The following is an 18,937-nucleotide window of genomic DNA, read 5'->3' as shown; positions in this document are numbered from 1 at the left end:
TAAAAATTTATTGTGTTATTTTTCATGCCTGGAACCCTATTGTTTTTCTGGAGTTGAGTTGAAGGGAGTGAGTCAGCAGCCTGGATTAATTACCAGCTTGGCAGAACTAGACACTAGAAATGATTTTCTGATGTTCACATCTGATGTTCAGCACTCTTCCTAGGAAGTTTCTCTCCCATTAAATGGATCACCTATTCTATCGGCTGATATTTTCAAAGATCTATAGAGATGGTGGGGCTACTTTTTCTATTTTCCAAGGAAGAAAACAACACAATTGGAAGCTTATGTTTGAGGGGTTGTGGACACAGCTCTGTGGTAGAGCATTGCCTAGCATGCACCAGTCCCTGGGTTCGATCCCCAGTATCACAAATGTGCATATAAAGTTTGAATGATGAAATCCAGGGCATTTCAATTCCAAATCATGTATTTTCAAGACAAAACATGGAGTATAAGTATCAAATAAAGTGCTTTATATGCCCCTGAAACTTTAAACACTGTTCAAAAAGTATGGGCCACTGTGATCTAATTTCTTGAGTTATGGTAATTAGTAAAACTACTGCTGGGTTTAGCAGGGACAAAATTATAGTTTTTTTTTTTCCTAATTAGGACCGTTATCCCATATAACATGCACATTAAATGATAGAAAATTTAGCTTCAGTAGGGGATTTTATTTTTCTTTTTTCAACAGCGGGATTTACCACTATAACTCAATAAATATATTGTGAAACATGTATCAAAATACAAAATCTGAGCCAAAAACAAATCATAATCAAAAATATATGTTTGTTTCATATAATGGGTTCATTAAATAATAAGTTCACACTTGACAAAAGGTTGACACAGTAAAGCAAATATATATGTGTGTGTATATGTATATATATATTATTTACTTATTTGATATTACAAAAGCTCTGAAGTCAGCAAATATAATAAAACATACACTTTTTTAAAAAACAGAACCTGAAAAGTTAAAGAACTTGCTAAACCTGACACAGCTAGAGTCTTTCATGTCTGCAACTAGAGCCCACATCTTGGTCGTTTTTGTTTTTGATACCAGGAATGAAACCCAGGGGCACTTAAACACTGAGACACATCCTTAGCCCTTTTTTATTTTTTATTTTGAGACAGTATCTCACTAAATTGCTTAGAACCTTGCTATTGGTGAGGCTGGCTTTGAATTTGTGATCTTCCTACCTCAGCTTCCAGAGTGGCTGAGATCACAGGCATGCACCACTGCACACTGCCTTTTTTTTGTTTTGTGTTTTTTGTTGTTGGGATTTTTTTGGGTGGTGGTGGTAGTTGTGATGTGGTTGTGTCTGTATGTGTGTGTGTCTGGTGGGGTTCGTTTTTATTTTTGCTTTTTTCTACTTTTGTTTTCTACCATGCTATCAAATAAGAGGAAAAGAGAAGAGAAAGTTGGGTGGAACCAGAAAAGAGGAAGTCAAGAGGGATAAATAGAAAAAAGAAAAATATTTTATCTAAGGAACTTCCCCAAAACACAGTAACACTATATTAAAATGCTATTTGTCTTTATTCAACTATACTAAGTGATCAGAGGAATGTATCTTCTAGAGTGTTGCTTCTACAGAAACAGTCTTTATATGGCCCTAAGAAGCAATAATTAACATATTTTTAAATACAAGCTTGTAACTTTCTAAAGGTGTACATCTTTATGGGGTGCATTGTGATAATTCAATGCCTTTACACAATGTGGATTAATCAAATCACGGCAAAAAGCATTTTTTTTTAGGTTCACTAAATATATTTTAGAAATCATAAAATGTTTCTTACAAAAAAACATCATTTTCTGAACACTGCTCTGAACAGGGGCCAGGAATGTAGATTGTTGTTACTTTCCTCCCTGTCTCATCTCCCAAAATGTTTACATTGACCATAAAGCAAGGTGCTCACAATAATTACATGGGGGGATTCTTTTAAACCAGCAACAATGAACAAAAAATAAAATTCACTCGCCCTGCTGCTGTTTCAAAATTTCAGTATTAGTTTTTGCTAATAACCCTGTTTGTAAGGAACTAAACATTACATCTGGTGAACAGCAAAGATTTCACTATACCTCAAATGCAGAACACCTACGAAGCAAAGGGATGTTGGCTTTTTAAACAGATTTAAAAAAAAAGATGCAGGACTCCTTCAGTTCTTCACTAGTCTTAGAAAAATTTTCCAGAATACTGCTTCACACTGTTCGGCAGCAAATACTGTACATTCTGTATCTGGTCCTGTGTTCCTGCAATGGTAATGATCAGATCTTTGGATCCTTCTAATGGCTCATCAATTTTGATCGAGGCTTCTGACTCAAGATGGATTTGCTTAATCTGCTGACCACCTTTGCCAATAATAGATCCAACCAAATCTTTGGGAATAGTTACTTGTGTTGTCATAATAGGTCCACCAAGATCACCACAGGAGCCATGACCCCCTGGATAGGAATAATCATATCTAGAGCAACCCTGTGGTTCATAAGCCATCTGTTATTCTGATGGGCTCTCTGTATGTATCACAGAGTCCCAAGTTTCATCAGCACTGAAACCAACCATGCTATCATAGTGGTCTCCAGATCTTCCTCTTCTGTCACAGGCTATTAGATCTCCTCTTCTAGGTGGTGGTGGTGGAAGAAGAGGAAGATTCCGAACTCTGCTACCACCTTGGCACCTCGACCAGGAGGAGGAGGAAAAGGAGGAGGTGATCTTCCATGAGGGTTCATCTTATCATAATCTCTTCTAGAGGGAGGCAAGGACGCCCACTCCTACCAGGTGGAATTCTGTCAAAACCACCTCTTCTTCACATGGGAAATCCCACCTGACGTCCGTGGCAGTCATCAAACATTATAAAACCACTGTAATTATGTTTCATCATAAAAATTGGGTTCATAAGGCTGTGCATGTCCTTTGATGGGAGACTCAGATATAAGATCAAGGATGATCTTTATGCACTCTACTACCCTATCAGGCTCTCCTCCAATAAGAACAACTCTGTCAGTGAACAAGGGCAGCATTCTTGGAAAAGCTTGATTGTTGTCTGATTTTTCTCTCCAAGTTCTTTGATTTTAGCCCCTTTGACCCAATAATTCCTCCTGCCAGACTCTGATGCATCAAAGTCTCAACTCGAAGTCAAAGTCACTTTCTTTATAGCTTTGGTAATTTAAGCACTCCACAGCATCAGATTTGAGCAGGAGTTGGTTGAATGCAGTGACTGATGGAACTGCAGGTCCTCTTCCAAGTAGAGATGACTTTCTTCAGAATTTCTCCAATGGTTTCAATATCAGCACTGATACTCAATATGTACTCGGGGCCACTGCTGTCTGGGACTGAAACCTGTCAATATAGTCTGTCTGGAGAGCCTTAATATTCTTGCCTCCTTTCCCAATCACATCCCGAGCATTCTTGCTCTGAAGCCAAATTTGTAATTCAACCATCTCCTCAGTGTTTCCAAATCTTTTAAATGCTTGCTCCTCTTCCATATCTTCTGCAGGGCGCTTACCAAATTCACCACTGGATTTGGTTTTGGAGGTTTCCTTTGGTTGTTCAGTTTCCATTTTCTTGTATAAAATGGACACACCAATGTATAGGCTGCAAACAAATGAAATGCAGGCAAATCCTTGAGGTCAGTGCAGCAGAGAAACAGAGGATAAAGGTGAGTGCAGTGCTGTCACCTGGCGCATCTTCCTCCTTTCTCCTTTGAGCACTCACTGGCAATAAGCATTTTTGTTTCTTCAGCCATTAATCATTTCTATGTGTTGGAAACTTCACACTCTTCTAGTCATTTTGAAATAAATCATATGTTGTTTCACCCAGTAGTTAAACAACGTGCTAAAGAACAGAGTGATTCCTCCTCTCTGTACTTTTGGTGCTCCTTATGGAATTTCTTTAAGCCCCTCCTCACACCTACCCTTCTTCACCTCTCACTACTCCATTCCATTTGTCCATAAGATTGACTTATTGGTTTTCACAAATATTTGAGAACCTGTGGTAGTTATCTTTCTACACCTGTCGTGTTTCATTTAATATAATGATCTCTAGTTCCATCCATGTTGCTGCAAATAATATGATTCCATACTTTTTTATGGCTGAAAACTATTTCAATGTGTAAATACACCAGTTTTCTTCATTTATTTATCCCCCAAAGGACACCTGGGCGGATTCCATATTTTGACTAGTATGAAGAGTGCTGCAGTAAACATGGAAGCACAAGTTTCTTTTTGATACAAAGATTTTCTCTCCTTTGGGTATATACCCAGTTGTGGAATTGCTGAATCATATGATAGTTCTATATTTAGTTTTTGAGATATCCCCATATTTTTCCATAATAGTTGTACCAATTTACATTCCCACCAACATCGTGTAATAGTTCCCTTTTCTGCACATCCTTGCCATCATTTGTTATTTCTTGCGTTTTTGATGATAGTCATTCTAACTGAAATGAGATATCCGTGGTTTGATTTGCCTTTCTCTGATGATTAGTGAAATGGAGCATTTTGTCATGTATTTGTTGGCCATATGAATGACTTTTGATAAGTATTGTATATGTTTCTTTAGCCCAGTTTTAAATTGGACTATTGGATTTTGCTTTGTTTTGGTCTTTTGATTTGGTTTGTTGCTTGGTTTTTCTTTATTTTCTTTCATGTATGTGTGTGTGTGTGTGAGAGAGAGAGAGGGAGAGAGAGAGAGAGAGAGAGAGAGAGAGAGAGAGAGAGGAGAGAGAGTGTGTATGTATTCTGGATACAATCCCTTGTCAGATATAGAATTTGCAAATATTTTCTCCCACTTCATAGGTTATCTAAATCCTGTTTATTGTCTCTTTATGCAGTTTTATTTTGATGTATTCCCACTTGTCTATTTTTACTTTTTTTTTTTTTTTGCCTGTGCTACTGTGCTACTAGGTTCTATCTACCACAAAGTTTAGAAGTATGTCCCTCACTTTTTTTTTTCTTTTTTTGGCAATGGATTTTATAGTTTCAGGTTTAAGATTTAGGTATTTGACCTATTTTGAGAGAGAGAGAGAGAGAGAGAGTATGTGTGTGTGTGTGTGTGTGTATGTCAAAAGGAAATGATAAAATTTCTTTCTCTGCATATACATATCCAACTTTGCCAATAAAACTTATTGAAGTGACCATCTATTCTCTACCCAGATTAATGTCTGGGTTTTCTGTTCTCTTCCATTGCTCTGTGTATCTGTTTTTATGTCGCTACTATGCTGCTTCAGTACTTAGAGCTTTGAGTTATGTTTTGAAGTCAGGCATTATCATGCTTCCAACCTTGCTTTTTTTTTTTTTTTTCCTTTTGGTCAGGAACTCTTTAGCTATTCTACCTCTTTTGTAGGATTGCTTTTTCTATTTCTCTGAGGAAAGTCATTGTTATTTTGATGGAATTACACTGATTCCGTAGACCACTTTGGGTATGATCATTTTAACAATGTTAATTCTTTTAATCCAGGACCATGGATACATTCTCTTTTCAGGTCTGTCCTTGTTATGGCTTGGATGTGAGGTGTCCCCCTTTTGGGACAATGCAAAAAGGTTCAGAGGATAAATGATTGGGTCATGAAAGTCTTAACCCAATCAGTGATTAATCCCTGACAGGCATTAACTGAGTGGTAACTGAAGTGGTAGGGTGTGGATGGAAGAGGTGGGAATTGGGATGTTGCTTTGGGGTATACATTTGTATCTGGAAAGTGGAAATCTTTTTCTCCACTTTCTGATCACCATGAGAGCTGATTCCCTCTGCCATATTCTTCTGCTATGATGTTCTACTTCACCTGGAGCACCAAGGAATGGAGCCTGCCTTCTATGGACTCTGAACTGTAAGCCCTAAAATAACTTTTCCACCTCTACAATTCTGTTGGTAGGGTCCTTTAGTCACAGCAGCAAAAAAAGCTGACTAAAACAGTCATTTATAATTTCTATCATCAGTATTACAGTTTTCTTTTTTCTTTGATTATAAACAAATGGGATACATGTTGTTTCTCTGTACATGGCATAAAGGCATACCATTTGTGTAATCATAAATTTACATAGAGTAATACTATTTGATTCATTCTGTTATTTTTTCCCTTCCCCACCCCTCCCACCCCTCTTTTCCCTCTATACAGTCCTTCCTTCCTCCATTCTTGCCCCCCTCCCTAACCCTAACTCTAACCCTAACACTAACCCCTCCCACCCCCCATTCTGTGTCATCATCCACTTATCAGCGATATCATTCATCCTTTGGTTTTTGAGATTGGCTTATCTCACTTAGCATGATATTCTCCAATTTCATCCACTTGCCTGCAAATGCCATAATTTTACCATTCTTTATGGCTGAGTAATATTCCATTGTATATATATACCACAGTTTCTTTGTCCATTCATCAATTGAAGGACATCTAGGTTGGTTCCACAATCTGGCTATTGTGAATTGAGCAGCTATGAACATTGATGTAGCTGTATCTCTGTAATATGCTGATTTTAAGTCCTTTGGGTATAGGCCAAGGAGTGGGATAGCTGGGTCAAATGGTGGATCCAATCCAAGTTTTCTAAGGAATCTCCACACTGCTTTCCAGAGTGGCTGCACTAATTTGCAGCCCTACCAGCAATGTATGAGTGTACCTTTCTCCCCACATCCTCGCCAACACCTGTTGTTGCTTGCATTCTTGATAACTGCCATTCTAATTGGGGTGAGATAGAATTTTAGGGTGGTTTTGATTTGCATTTCTCTTATTACTAGAGATGTTGAACATTTTTCCATATGTTTGATGATTGCTAGTAGATCTTCTTCTGTGAAGTGTCTGTTCATTTCCTTAGCCCATTTGTCAATTGGATTATTTGCATTCTTGGTGTAGAGTTTTTTGAGTTCTTTATAGATTCTGGAGATTAGTGCTCTATCTGAAGGATGATTGGCAAAGATTTTCTCCCACTCTGTAGGCTCTTTCTTCGCATTGCTGATAGTTTCCTTTGCTGAGAGAAAGCTTTTTAGTTTAAATCTATCCCAGTTATTGATTCTTGTTTTTATTTCTTATGCTATGGAAGTCATGTTGAGGAAGTCTGGTCCTAAGGCAACATGTTGAAGATCTGGACCTACATTTTCTTCTATAATCTGCAGGGTCTCTGGTCTGATTCCGAGGTCCTTGATCCATTTTGAGTTTAGTTTCGTGCATGGTGAGAGATATGGGTTTAGTTTCATTCTGTTGCATATAGATTTCCAATTCTCCCAGCACCATTTGTTGAAGAGGCTATCTTTTCTCCATTGCATATTTCTGGCACCTTTCTCTAGTATGAGAATATTGTATTTATTTGGGTTTGTGTCCGTGTCCTCAATTCTGTACCATTGATCTACCTTTCTATTTTAGTACCAATACCATGCCATTTTTGTTACTATTGCTTTGTAGTAGAGTTGAAAATCTGGTATTGCGATACTCCGTGCTTCACACTTTCTGCTAAGGATTGCTTTAGCTATTCTGGGTTTCTTATTCTTCCAGATGAATTTCATAATTGCTTGCTCTATTTCTGTAAGGTACGTCATTGGGATTTTAAATGGAATTGCACTGAATCTCTATAGCACTTTTGGTAGTACGGCCATTTTGACAATATTAATTCTTCCAATCCAAGAACATGGGAGATCTTTCCATCTTCTAAGGTTTTCTTTAATTTGTTTCTTTAGTGTTCTGTAGTTCTCATTGTAGAGATCTTTCACCTCTTTTGTGAGACTGATTCCCAAGTATTTTATTTTTTTCAAGGCTATTGTGAATGGGGTAGTTTTCATAATTATTCTTTCCAAAGATTCATCACTTATGTATAAAAATGCATTAGATTTATGTGCATTGATCTTATATCCCACTACTTTACTGAATTCACTTATGAGTTCTAAAAGTTTTCTGGTAGAATTTCCTGGTTCCTCTAAGTATATAATCATATCATTAGCAAATAGGGATAGTTTGAGTTCTTCTTTTCCTATTCGTATCCCTTTAATTTCTTTGGTTTGTCTAATTGCTCTGGCTAGAGTTTCAAGGACGATATTGAATAGAAGTGGTGAAAGAGGGCATCCCTGCCTTGTTCCAGTTTTTAGGGGGAATGTTTTCAGTTTTTCACCATTGAGAATGATATTAGCCATGGGCTTAGCATAGATGGCCTTTACAATGTTAAGGAATATTCCCACTATCCCTATTTTTTTCTAGTGTTTTGAGCATGAAGGGGTGCTGTATTTTATCAAATGCTTTTTCTGCATCTATTGAAATAATCATGTGATTTTTGACTTTAGTCTATTGATATGGTGAATTACATTTATTGATTTCCTGATGTTGAACCAACCTTGCATCCCTGGGATGAAACCCACTTGATCATGGTGCACTATCTTTTTAATATGTTTTTGTACGCGATTTGCTAAAATTTTGTTGAGAATTTTTGCGTCGATGTTCATTAAGGATATTGGTCTGAAATTTTCTTTCCTCGATGTGTCTCTGTCTGGTTTAGGTATCAGGGTGATATTGGCTTCATAGAATGAGTTTGGGAGGGTTCCCTCCTCTTCTATTTTATGGAATACTTTGAGAAGTATTGGAATGAGCTCTTCTTTAAATGTTTTGTAGAACTCGGCTGAGAACCCATCTGGTCCCAGACTTTTCTTTGTCAGTAGGCTTTTGATGACTTCTTCTATTTCATTACTTGAAATTGGTCTATTTAAATTGTGTATGTCCTCCTCGTTCAGTTTAGGCAATTCATACGTCTCTAGAAACCTGTTGATGTCTTCGAAATTTTCTATTTTGTTGGAGTATAGATTTTCAACATAGCTTCTAATTATGTTTTGTATTTCAATCGTGTCTGTTGTGATATTTCCTTGTTCATTCCGAATTTTAGTGATTTGAGTTTTCTCTCGTCTTCTCTTTGTTAGTGTGGCTAAAGGTTTATCAATTTTGTTTATTTTTTTGAAGAACCAACTATTCATTTTGTCAATTTTTTGTATTGTTTCTTTTGTTTCAATTTCGTTGATTTCAGCTCTGAGTTTAACTATTTCCTGTCTTCTACTACTTTTGGTGTTGGTCTGTTCTTCTTTTTCTAGGGCTTTGAGCTGTAGTGTTAGGTCGTTTATTTGTTGAGTTTTACTTCTTTTATTGATTGCACTCCATGAAATAAATCTTCCTCTAAGTACTGCTTTCATAGTGTCCCAGAGATTTTGATATGATGTGTCTTTGTTCTCATTTACCTCTAAGAATTTTTTAATTTCCTTCCTAATATCTTCTGCTATCCATTCATCATATAATAGCATATTGTTTAATCTCCAGGTTTTGGAGTAGTTTCTGTTTTTTACTCTTTCATTTATTTCTAACTTCAATCCAGTATGATCTGATAGAATACAAGGTAGTGTCTCTATCTTCTTGTATTTGCTGACATTAGCTTTGTGGCATAATATATGGTCTATTTTAGAGAAGGATCCATGTGCTGCTGAGAAGAAAGTGTATTCGCTCTTGGTTGGATGGTATATTCTATAAATGTCTGTTAAGTCTAAATTATTGATTGTGTTATTGAGATCTATGGTTTCTTTGTTCAATTTTTGTTTGGAAGATCTGTCCAGTGGTGAGAGAGGCGTGTTAAAATCACCTAGTATTATTGTGTTATGGTCTATTCGGTTTCTGAAATTAAGAAGGATTTGTTTGACATACATGGATGAGCCACTGTTTGGGGCATAGATGTTTATGATTGTTATGTCTTGCTGATTTATGCTTCCCTTAAGCAGTATGAAATGTCCTTCTTTATCCCTTCTGAGTAACTTTGGCTTGAAGTCCACATTATCTGAAATGAGAATAGATACTCCAGCTTTTTTGTTGAGTCCATGTGCATGGTATGTTTTTCCCCATCCTTTCATCTTTAGTCTATGGGTATCTTTTTCTATGAGGTGAGTCTCTTGCAGGCAACATATTGTTGGATCTTTCTTTTTAATCCAATCTGCCAGTCTATGTCATTTGATTGATGAGTTCAGGCCATTAACATTCAGGGTTATTATTGAGATATGATTTGTATTCCCGGTCATTTGGTTCATTTTTTAAATTTAATTAACTAATTAATTGTTTTGACACAACTTGGTTCCTCCTTTATTTGACAATTCCTTTAGGATAATTCCTCCCTTTGCTGATTTGCTTCTTTGTTTTTTATGTCTTTCTCATGGAATATTTTGCTGAGAATGTTCTGTAATGCTCGCTTTCTTTTTGTAAATTCTTTTAGCTTTTGTTTATCATGGAAGGATTTTATTTCATCATCAAATTTGAAGGTAAGCTTTGCTGGGTATAAGATTCTTGGTTGGCATCCATTTTCTTTCAGGGCTTGAAAAATGTTGTTCCAGGCCCTTCTAGCTTTTAGTGTCTGGAATGAAAAATCTGCTGATATCCATATTGGTTTCCCCCTGAATTTAATTTGGTTCTTTTCTCTCACAGCCTTTAAAATTCTGTCTTTATTTTGTATGATAGGTATTTTCATTTTAATGTGCCTTGGTGTGGGTCCGTTGTAATTTTGTGTATTTGGAGTCCTATAAGCCTCTTGAACTTGATTTTCCATTTCGTTCTTCAGATTTGGGAAATTTTCTGATATTATTTCATTGAATAGATTGTTCATTCCTTTGGTTTGTCTCTCTAAGCCTTCCTCAATCCTAATAATTCTCAAATTTGGCCTTTTCATGATATTCCATAGTTCTGGAGATTCTGTTCATGATTTCTTACCATCTTCTTTGTTTGGTTAACTTTGTTTTCAAGGTTAAATATTTTTTCTTCAATATCTGAGGTTCTGTCTTCCAGGTGTTCTATCCTATTGGTTATGCTTTCTATGGAGTTCTTAATTTGGTTTATTGTTTCCTTCATTTCAAGGATTTCTGTTTGGTTTTTTTTCAATATCTCTAACTCTTTATTGAAATGATCTTTGTCTTCCTGTATTTGCTCTTTTAGCTGTCGATTGGTGCGATCATTCAATGCCTGCATTTGCTCTTTCATCTCATCATTTGCTTCCCTGATCATTTTAATTATGTACATTCTGAACTTCCTTTCTGTCATTTCTTCTGCCATGCTGTCATTGGATTTTATTGATGTAACATCTAGATTTGTTTGGGGCATTTTCTTCCCTTGTTTTCTCATATTGTTCAGGTATCAGTGGACCACTAAGATATTGCAGATTTCCTCTATTGACTTATAATGTCCCTGAAGATTTCTAGTATATCCCCTCTTATCCTTCAGTAGCCTGAAGTCTTGGAGGAAGTTGATAATGCGGTGCTCCACAAAGAAGTTGCCTCTCTAGGGGTGGTGGCCTTTAGGTGGGGTATATTCCCTGGTAGTGGTCAGAGGTGCCTCCACTTGTTGACCAATGGTCATCCAAAGGGAAACTAGGCTGCGGGCTGAGGCAAGGCCTCTTTGTGCCTGTGTCTCTGGTTTTACCGTCCTTGTGGGAAAACCTCACCCGGCAGGGAGACTCACCCGGTGGGGAGGTCTCGCTGGTCAGTTCCCCTCCTAGAGGTTCCCCTCAATCCACAACTACCACCTGGGCTGGGCTGCCTTCCTCTGCAACGTTCCCAGGGGCCCGGACCTCCTCCTGGGCCTGGGAGCCTCACCCTTCGCAGACGAGTCTCCTTAGGCTGCCTCTCCTCAGAGAATCTGCCCATAGTCCTGGAACCTTCGCTCTGCCCCTAAGCATGTCTCTGTGTGGCCCTTCCACCAAGAAGCCTCCTAGGTCCTGGGACCCTGCTCTGCACCTAATCGCCTGGCTATGCGGCCCCTCCTCTGAGTCGCCACCTGGAGCACCGTACAGTCGCTCCGAGTCCCAGCGACCCGCCGCACGCCTCTTCCTCCGGGCAGCCACCCGGTGTTCCAGTGCGGTCACTAGGAGTCCAAGCAACTCACTGTGCGCCTCCTCCTCCCGCCAACCGCCCTTAGCCCTGGGCAGTCACTCCGAGTCCAAGTGACCCGCCGCGCTCCTCCTCCTCCTCCGGGTGTTCAGAAGCAGTTGCTCTGAGTCCAAGCAACCTACCAAACACCTCCTCCTCTGGGCAGCCCACTGGTGTTCAGGAGTGGTCGCTTTGAATCCAAACAACTCACCACTCGCCTCCTCCTCTGAGCAGCCACCCGTAGCTCTGGTGCAGTCTCTCTAAGTTCAAGCAACCTGCCGCGCTCCTCCTCCTCCGGCAGCCTCCCAGTGTTCAGGAGTGGTTGCTCTGAGTCCAAACAGCTCGCTGCGCAGCTCCTCCTCTGGGCAGCCACCCAGAGCCCCAGTGGTTGCTCCGAGTCCAAGCGCTGTGCTGAGCGGCCTCCTCTACAATGCTCCCCATTGTCCGAGTTCACTGCTCCAGCGGGGGGAGGGGTGTCTCGTTGGTCAACTCTTCTTCACAAAGTTCCCTGCGTTCCGGGACTACCGCCCCATCCAGGATGCCTCCCCAACAGGAGAGACTCACCCGGTGGCTTTGAGTTGGTCCCAAGTCTCTCAATATCTCCTCTTTTGAATCCTGAGTCCTAGAGCAACATGAAATGCAGCCACCCTCTAGTCCGCCATCTTGAAAACCTCCTCCGTATTACAGTTTTCATTGTAGAGATCTTTCATTTCTTGGTAAAATTTATTTCTAAATTTTTATAGCCATTATTATTGGGATTGCTTTCTTAATTTTTTTTTGAAAGCTCATTTGTGTATAGAAATGCAATTGGCTTTTTGGGTTTTGATTTTTGTATACTGATACTTTACTGAATTTGTTTATAAATTCTATCATTCTTTATGAAGTATTTATATTTTTTCTATGTCATTTCCAAACATGGATAATTTAACTTTATTTTTTTTCAATTTCGACAGACTTTATTTCTTTTTCTTGCCTAAATGCTCTTGCTAAGATTGCCAGTACCATATTAAATAAGAATATGAAAGTGGACATCCTTGTCCTGTTTCTGATTTTAGTGGAAACACTTTGCTTTTTCCCACTCAGTATGCTATTGGCCTTTCTTATTTTGAGTTATGATCCTTCTATATCTAAAATGTTGAGAGTTTTTATCATGCAGGTTGTTGAATCTTATTAAATACTTTTTCTGCATCTCTTGAAATGATCACATGGTTTTTGTCCTTAATTTTGTTGATGTGCTGTGTCACATTAATTGATTAGTGTGTTCTGAACCATCCTTCCATCCCTGGAATGAATCCCACCTGATTGTGGTACATGGCCTTTTTGGATATTCTGTTAAATTTGGTTTGTAATTATTTTATTGAGAATTTTTTCATCTATTTTCATAAGTGATATGGATCTGTAGTTTTCTTTTTTGTTGTGTCTTTGATGGGTTTTGGCATAAAGGTAATGCTGACCTTGTAAAAAGAGTTAGGCACAGTTCCTTTCATTTCAATTTTTTTTTTTTTTTTTTTTTTTGCGGTGATGGGGATTTGAACCCAGGACTTGTGCTTGCGAGGCAAGCACTCTACCAACTGAGCTATATCCCCAACTCCTCATTTCAATTTTTTGAAATAGTTTTTGGAATACTTTAAGTAGTATTGGGACTTATTCTTCCCTAAATGTTTTGTAGAATTCAGCTATAAAGCCATCAGTTTCTGGACTTTTTAAAAATGAGATTTCTAATACTACTTCAATCTTGCTACCCATGAGATTTTCCATTTCTCTTTAGATTTTCTATTTTTTTTATTCAATGTTGGTAGGTTGTATGTATTCAGGAATTCATTCATTTCTTTCCAGGTTTTTTCAGCTTTGTTTTGGTTTTTGTTTGATTTGGTTTTTGATGTTTTTGGCACTCCTGGAGCTTGATGCCAGGTATCTGCATATGCTAGGCAAGCGCTTTACCACTGAGTTATATTCTCAGACCTAGTTTTCCAGCATTTTGGCATATAATTATTCATAGTAGTCTTTAGGATCTTTTGTATTTCTGTGCTGTCAATAGTTTTGCCTCTTTTTCATCTCTGATTTTATTTATTTGGGTCTTTTTACTTGGTTAGTATAAATTCAGGTTTGTTGATTTTGTTTATCTTTTCAAAAAAACTACTTTGTTGATCATTTGTATTTTTTTTTAGTTGTGATTTTATTTATTTCTGCTCTGATCTTTATTTTTTTTTCTTCTAATAACTTTGGATTTAGTTTGTTCTTGCTATTCTAAGACTTTTTGGTGTATTCTTAGTGAGATCCTTCTAGCTTTTTGATGTATGTGCTTATGCTATAAACTTCCATTTCAGTACTTTTTTTTCCTGTATCCCACATATTTGGATTTATTGTGGTGTCATTTTTATTAATTTCTTGAGATTTTCCCTTTAATTTCTTCTATTACCCATTGGTTATTGGGAGTAAACTACTGAATTTCCACACATTTCTGTATTTTCCATTCTTCTTATTGTTGTTGATTTGTAGTTTTAATCTATTATGGTTTGAGAAGATACAGGGTATGATTTCATTTTTTTTTAATTATTAAGACATGATTTGTGACCTAACAAAATTAACTTTCTTAGAGAATGTCCCATGTGCTGATGAGAATGTGAATTCTGGTACTATTGGATAAAATGTTTTATAAATGTCTGTTAGGGTCATTTTCTCTATATTGTGATCAGTTTAGATGTTTCTATGTTGAAGTTTGTAAATTTTTATAAATATTGTCTCTTTTTATGATAAACTATTTAAATTCCTATCTAAAATTGAGAAGTTTAGCCTTGATAGTTTTTCTTTTCTCTTCAATAGCACAAATTCTTGGTTTTTGTTTAGAAAGTGAGGAGTCACATATAACTTTAAAACTTTTTCATGTATGCATACTTATATTCCATTAACCTTTTAAGATAATGGTAGCAAAAAGTTTTAGAAAATTTTGACACAAATAACATCACCTCACAATTAATTTTTATAGTGGCACCTTCCAAATTTGAAGGGAATTGTTGAACTTTATTGTTAGTTAGAGAAGATAAGAGAAGGGAAAAGAAAGCAAATCAAAGAAAATGGGAATAGAAAAGTCAGGGGGAAATGAAGAGTACTAGCATGACAAACATTTTACTAAGTGCTTTGAAAACATCTCATTTTATCTTCTGGCAAACCTGTTAGGTAAATTGTTTCTAGCCTGCTGACAAATGAGGAAAACTATATCTAATAGAAACCAGTTTAAGATCTTTCAGTGTTCGAAGGAAAGATACCACTGAATTGATATTTTAGTGTTGGTAACAGATGAATTGAGATGTAGTGTGTTATAGTTGAGTCTTCCTAGCTCAAGATGTGCCACAAACATGAGATGCTAACAAACCAGCATGTACACTTAAAAAATGGCAGAGTAATCATTTTAGGAGCTCTGGGAGAGTTTCTGGCTCTACTGAAAGGACTTCTACCCAGTGTCTTGGACTCTTGGATTGTTAGTTGTCCTGAAGGACATCTGGGCATCATTTCAATGTCAGTCTCCCTAGGAAAACAGAAAAGGTATAAATGTTCCTCCACTTCAAGACAGTTGTTGGAATTTCTGCCTGGGTACTCAGAGCAAGACAAAACAAAAACAAACCAAAAAATAAAGCTCCAAACTATAATTAAACTATTCAATTTCAAGAGAACTATGAGTTTAACAGACATTATAATTTGAAAATTTATGTTAAAATTTCTTAAATGGATAATTATTAATGTGTATCATAGCCCATTTCTATATTTTTTTCAATGATTTACTTTACATTTCCTATTGGCTGGATAAGAATGGGGAAAGCACATACAGGAATATTCTGAGCCTAAAGGAAGAAAGAGAGCATACCTCTGTTCCGGAACTATGGGATCCCATCAGCAAGAGGTACAAAAATTATATTCCATTTTGACTGGAAATGCTGAAAACTCCCCAAGTACTATGTATGTAAAATATTTCTATAATTGCTTTGATAAAATTGGAATATCTTTTCTTTAATTGGCATTTAATTAAAATCATCTAATCTATATGAGTGTGGAAATATTATCTCATTCTTTGAAAGCCCAGAATCATAGCCCAAAATAGAAACCAGAAAAGACAATGAAGGAAGGAATGAAATGGTGATACAAAGAGAGAAGCTATTAGAGATCTCTACAAATGTCTAAATGATATTTTTTATTCCATAAACTCTGAACAGTTTAGAGATCTTTCCTTTCATTGAAAGTTAATCCATGAAACTCATACCAATAGAGAATGTCTAGGTACCTAAATACATTTCAGCCCACAGGTTTTATGAGAAAGACACAAGAATGAAAACGATGAAGTCAGAATGCCCTTTGATAATTAAAGAACCATTCCAAGTTTGTCTCCATGTCTTTAAATAAAAGGGAAGTGAATATCTTACTTCCAAAAATAATGAAATTATATTAGGTGATATATATGGATGGAGAGTTAAACGTGAATAAATCTAAGTTCCCTTCTATGTCTAAGATTATATGATTAAGATCCTTTGAACTTACCTAAGTACTTTGGATAAAAATAATCCTAGAAGAAAAGAAAAAATATGTATATTAGCAAGCCTAAATTTCATTATAGAATTAAAACTTAATGTTGTAATATGTTTTATGTTAAAGATAGAAATAAATTAAATTTCATTTTCATATTACAAATGTATTTCTGCAGTAAAATATAATAAGAGTAGATAATTTAAGCCAATAATATGACTAAGAATAAAGGACTATTGATCATGTTTCAAGTTTCATCTAAAAGCAGGTTCTAAGCAGGTTCTATTTAACATGACAAACATACACATGTACCCTTTTGCAAATCTTTTAATTTTCCATAATAATTAAGTACCCATTTGATACATTTTATATGATTATTCACACCAGATTCAATGGTGAATATCAATGACATAAATCAAAGTGAACTAAAGTACTTACATGGATTTGATGTGCATGTAATATCTTATATATAAATTGGCTATGCACCAAAACTTGGTCTGTAAATCAGTAATTTGAACTAAGGAATGCACATTATTAAAGGGGAAAAAATGTTTAAAATTTCTGATGGTAAATTTCCCACATTGGTTCAAAAAAGCATTTTGAGGAACAGATAGCATTAACAGCATAAGAACTCTTATGCAAAACCAGAATTCCTGCACAAAAACATATTCAGTGTTCTAGCTTGATAAGTACTAAACATATCTTCATGAAGTTCTTACTGCTTCCTCCTCTCACATATAAATCATACAATCCATGACTACTGGTTTATAAGGAAGGGATTTTATACTGAGTAATTCAGACAATAAAATTGTTTTCTCCAGAAAAAGCTTGGAAGACAAGTAGCAAGAAATGGGTTCAATGAGTGATGATGTCATGGTGAAAGGAATATGCCAGGAGGCACCAGGGTAAATGTGGACCAAGATCATTAAGGATGTGAATAAGAAATGGTTGGCACAGGCAGGCAATGATAAACAGTAACATCTGCCCCATTTTTCCCCTTTAGGTTTTCCCATTTCTTCCTTACTCCTCTGCATTACTTTCTCTTCTGTCACTGAAATGTGTTAGAATTCATGAAGATGAGGACGCTCCTAAATGAGTGTTCCTTCTCCACCATCTTTCCTCTTCTCCCTGTGATCTTCTACCTCACTTTTGCTTCTTAGAGGCTAAGCTCTAAGAACATGTCTACAATGTTATAAATACAAACTCAAGTATGTATTAATAATATATTTCAGGCATATTTTAAAGTATTTCAGAAAAACAAAGTAAAAACTAGAGTGCATGGGATAGAGAACAGTAAAATAAAAGTGCAGATTATGGATAACTGTTGAAGGGGACGTGAGTATAATAATATTGGAGTTCATTTTTATTGTTCTTTCTACTTAGCTATATATTTAAAATTTTCAAAATAAAAAAGGATGTGTTTGTTTAAATATACTATATTCTTTTTTACTATGAAAATTTATAACAATTTAGTGTGCACATTCTTTTTTTTATGGAAATACAAACTATGTAATATAAATGTAAAATCCTACACAATAATGTACTCTACTACACTGTGTGGAATAAAATATCTTTTTTGTCTTGTCAATTCTTTACCATAAGAGCAAGACAACAGAAAAGAGAGAAAGAGAGAGAGAGATTTTGATTCAATCCCAGATAAATTAAAAATTAATCTTTGGAAAGCATTCCCTTTGAACCTATTAGAACAGGCGAAGGCAAAAAAAGATTAAAGAGTAGCCCAAGAGAACACAAGTTGCTACAGTCTTTGATAGATTCTCTAACTACAGACAAGATTCCTGCTCATTCTCACTCCTCTATTTTCATGGCACTGAGAGCCACTGCAGAGGTTCTAGAAGTACTTTGTACATGTTTTCTTCCTCTTTTGCTCTAGGCTGTATCCTTCATCTCAGAAGAAACATCAGAGGTCAACCTGAAGGTTATCAGATTCGAACTCTCAATGTCACCCTCACTCTGCTTCTTAAAGGCACTATTTACACATGGGCTACCCACAGGATATGCTAAAGAACTTATTCCCCTCAAAGAATTAGGGAACATTAAATAAGGTCTGGGGGTCCTATACAATATTTAAGGAACTTTATGGTTTTATTTTTGGGGACTAACATGGAAAGTTTGATACACTTAAGATTATTGCTGATAAGGAGTGGATTCAGGAAACTTTTCTAAAGGCTTGGAATAAAGTAAAGTACATTCAGCATATAAAATACTGTGACAAATGCTCTGCATTAAAGGACCTTGTTTCCAGAGCCTGGTTAATATTAAATAGAGAGATTAAACAAAGCAGAGTAATAATAAAATACATATGATGTATATGTACTTGAGACATCCTCTCCTCTACCCTGAATACTACTAAATTATGGTTAGGAGAAAATATTTACAAACCAGGTCAATACTACTTGCTGATAATGAGATATAAGTGAATTATACTTTAGCCAGAAGATACTGTCATTGGCAATAATGTCTTCCTAACAAGCCCTCCTTCCCTTAAATGTGTTTTTTCTTGAAATGGAAGTGGTTATGTGTGGAAGGTAATATATAAAATCATTAACTTTAAAATG

At 36.4% G+C, this 18,937-nt stretch overlaps 1 protein-coding gene and 1 pseudogene across 1 annotated transcript in view; both read right to left on the bottom strand.

Annotated features, from left to right (window-relative positions):
- Positions 1–18,937, bottom strand: part of Pros1 (protein S) — an 88,103-nt gene that overhangs the window by 44,223 nt on the left and 24,943 nt on the right. The window contains exon 3 of the mRNA XM_047564955.1: positions 16,377–16,401. Coding sequence (XP_047420911.1) covers positions 16,377–16,401 — 25 coding nt within the window. The remainder of the gene's footprint in view (positions 1–16,376; positions 16,402–18,937) is intronic.
- On the bottom strand, positions 2,169–3,565 carry LOC124993236 (heterogeneous nuclear ribonucleoprotein K-like; annotated as a pseudogene).

This window comes from Sciurus carolinensis, chromosome 9 (assembly GCF_902686445.1).
Source record: "Sciurus carolinensis chromosome 9, mSciCar1.2, whole genome shotgun sequence".
NCBI classification, from domain to species: Eukaryota; Metazoa; Chordata; class Mammalia; order Rodentia; family Sciuridae; genus Sciurus; species Sciurus carolinensis.
This window is presented reverse-complemented; position numbering and strand designations above follow the sequence as displayed.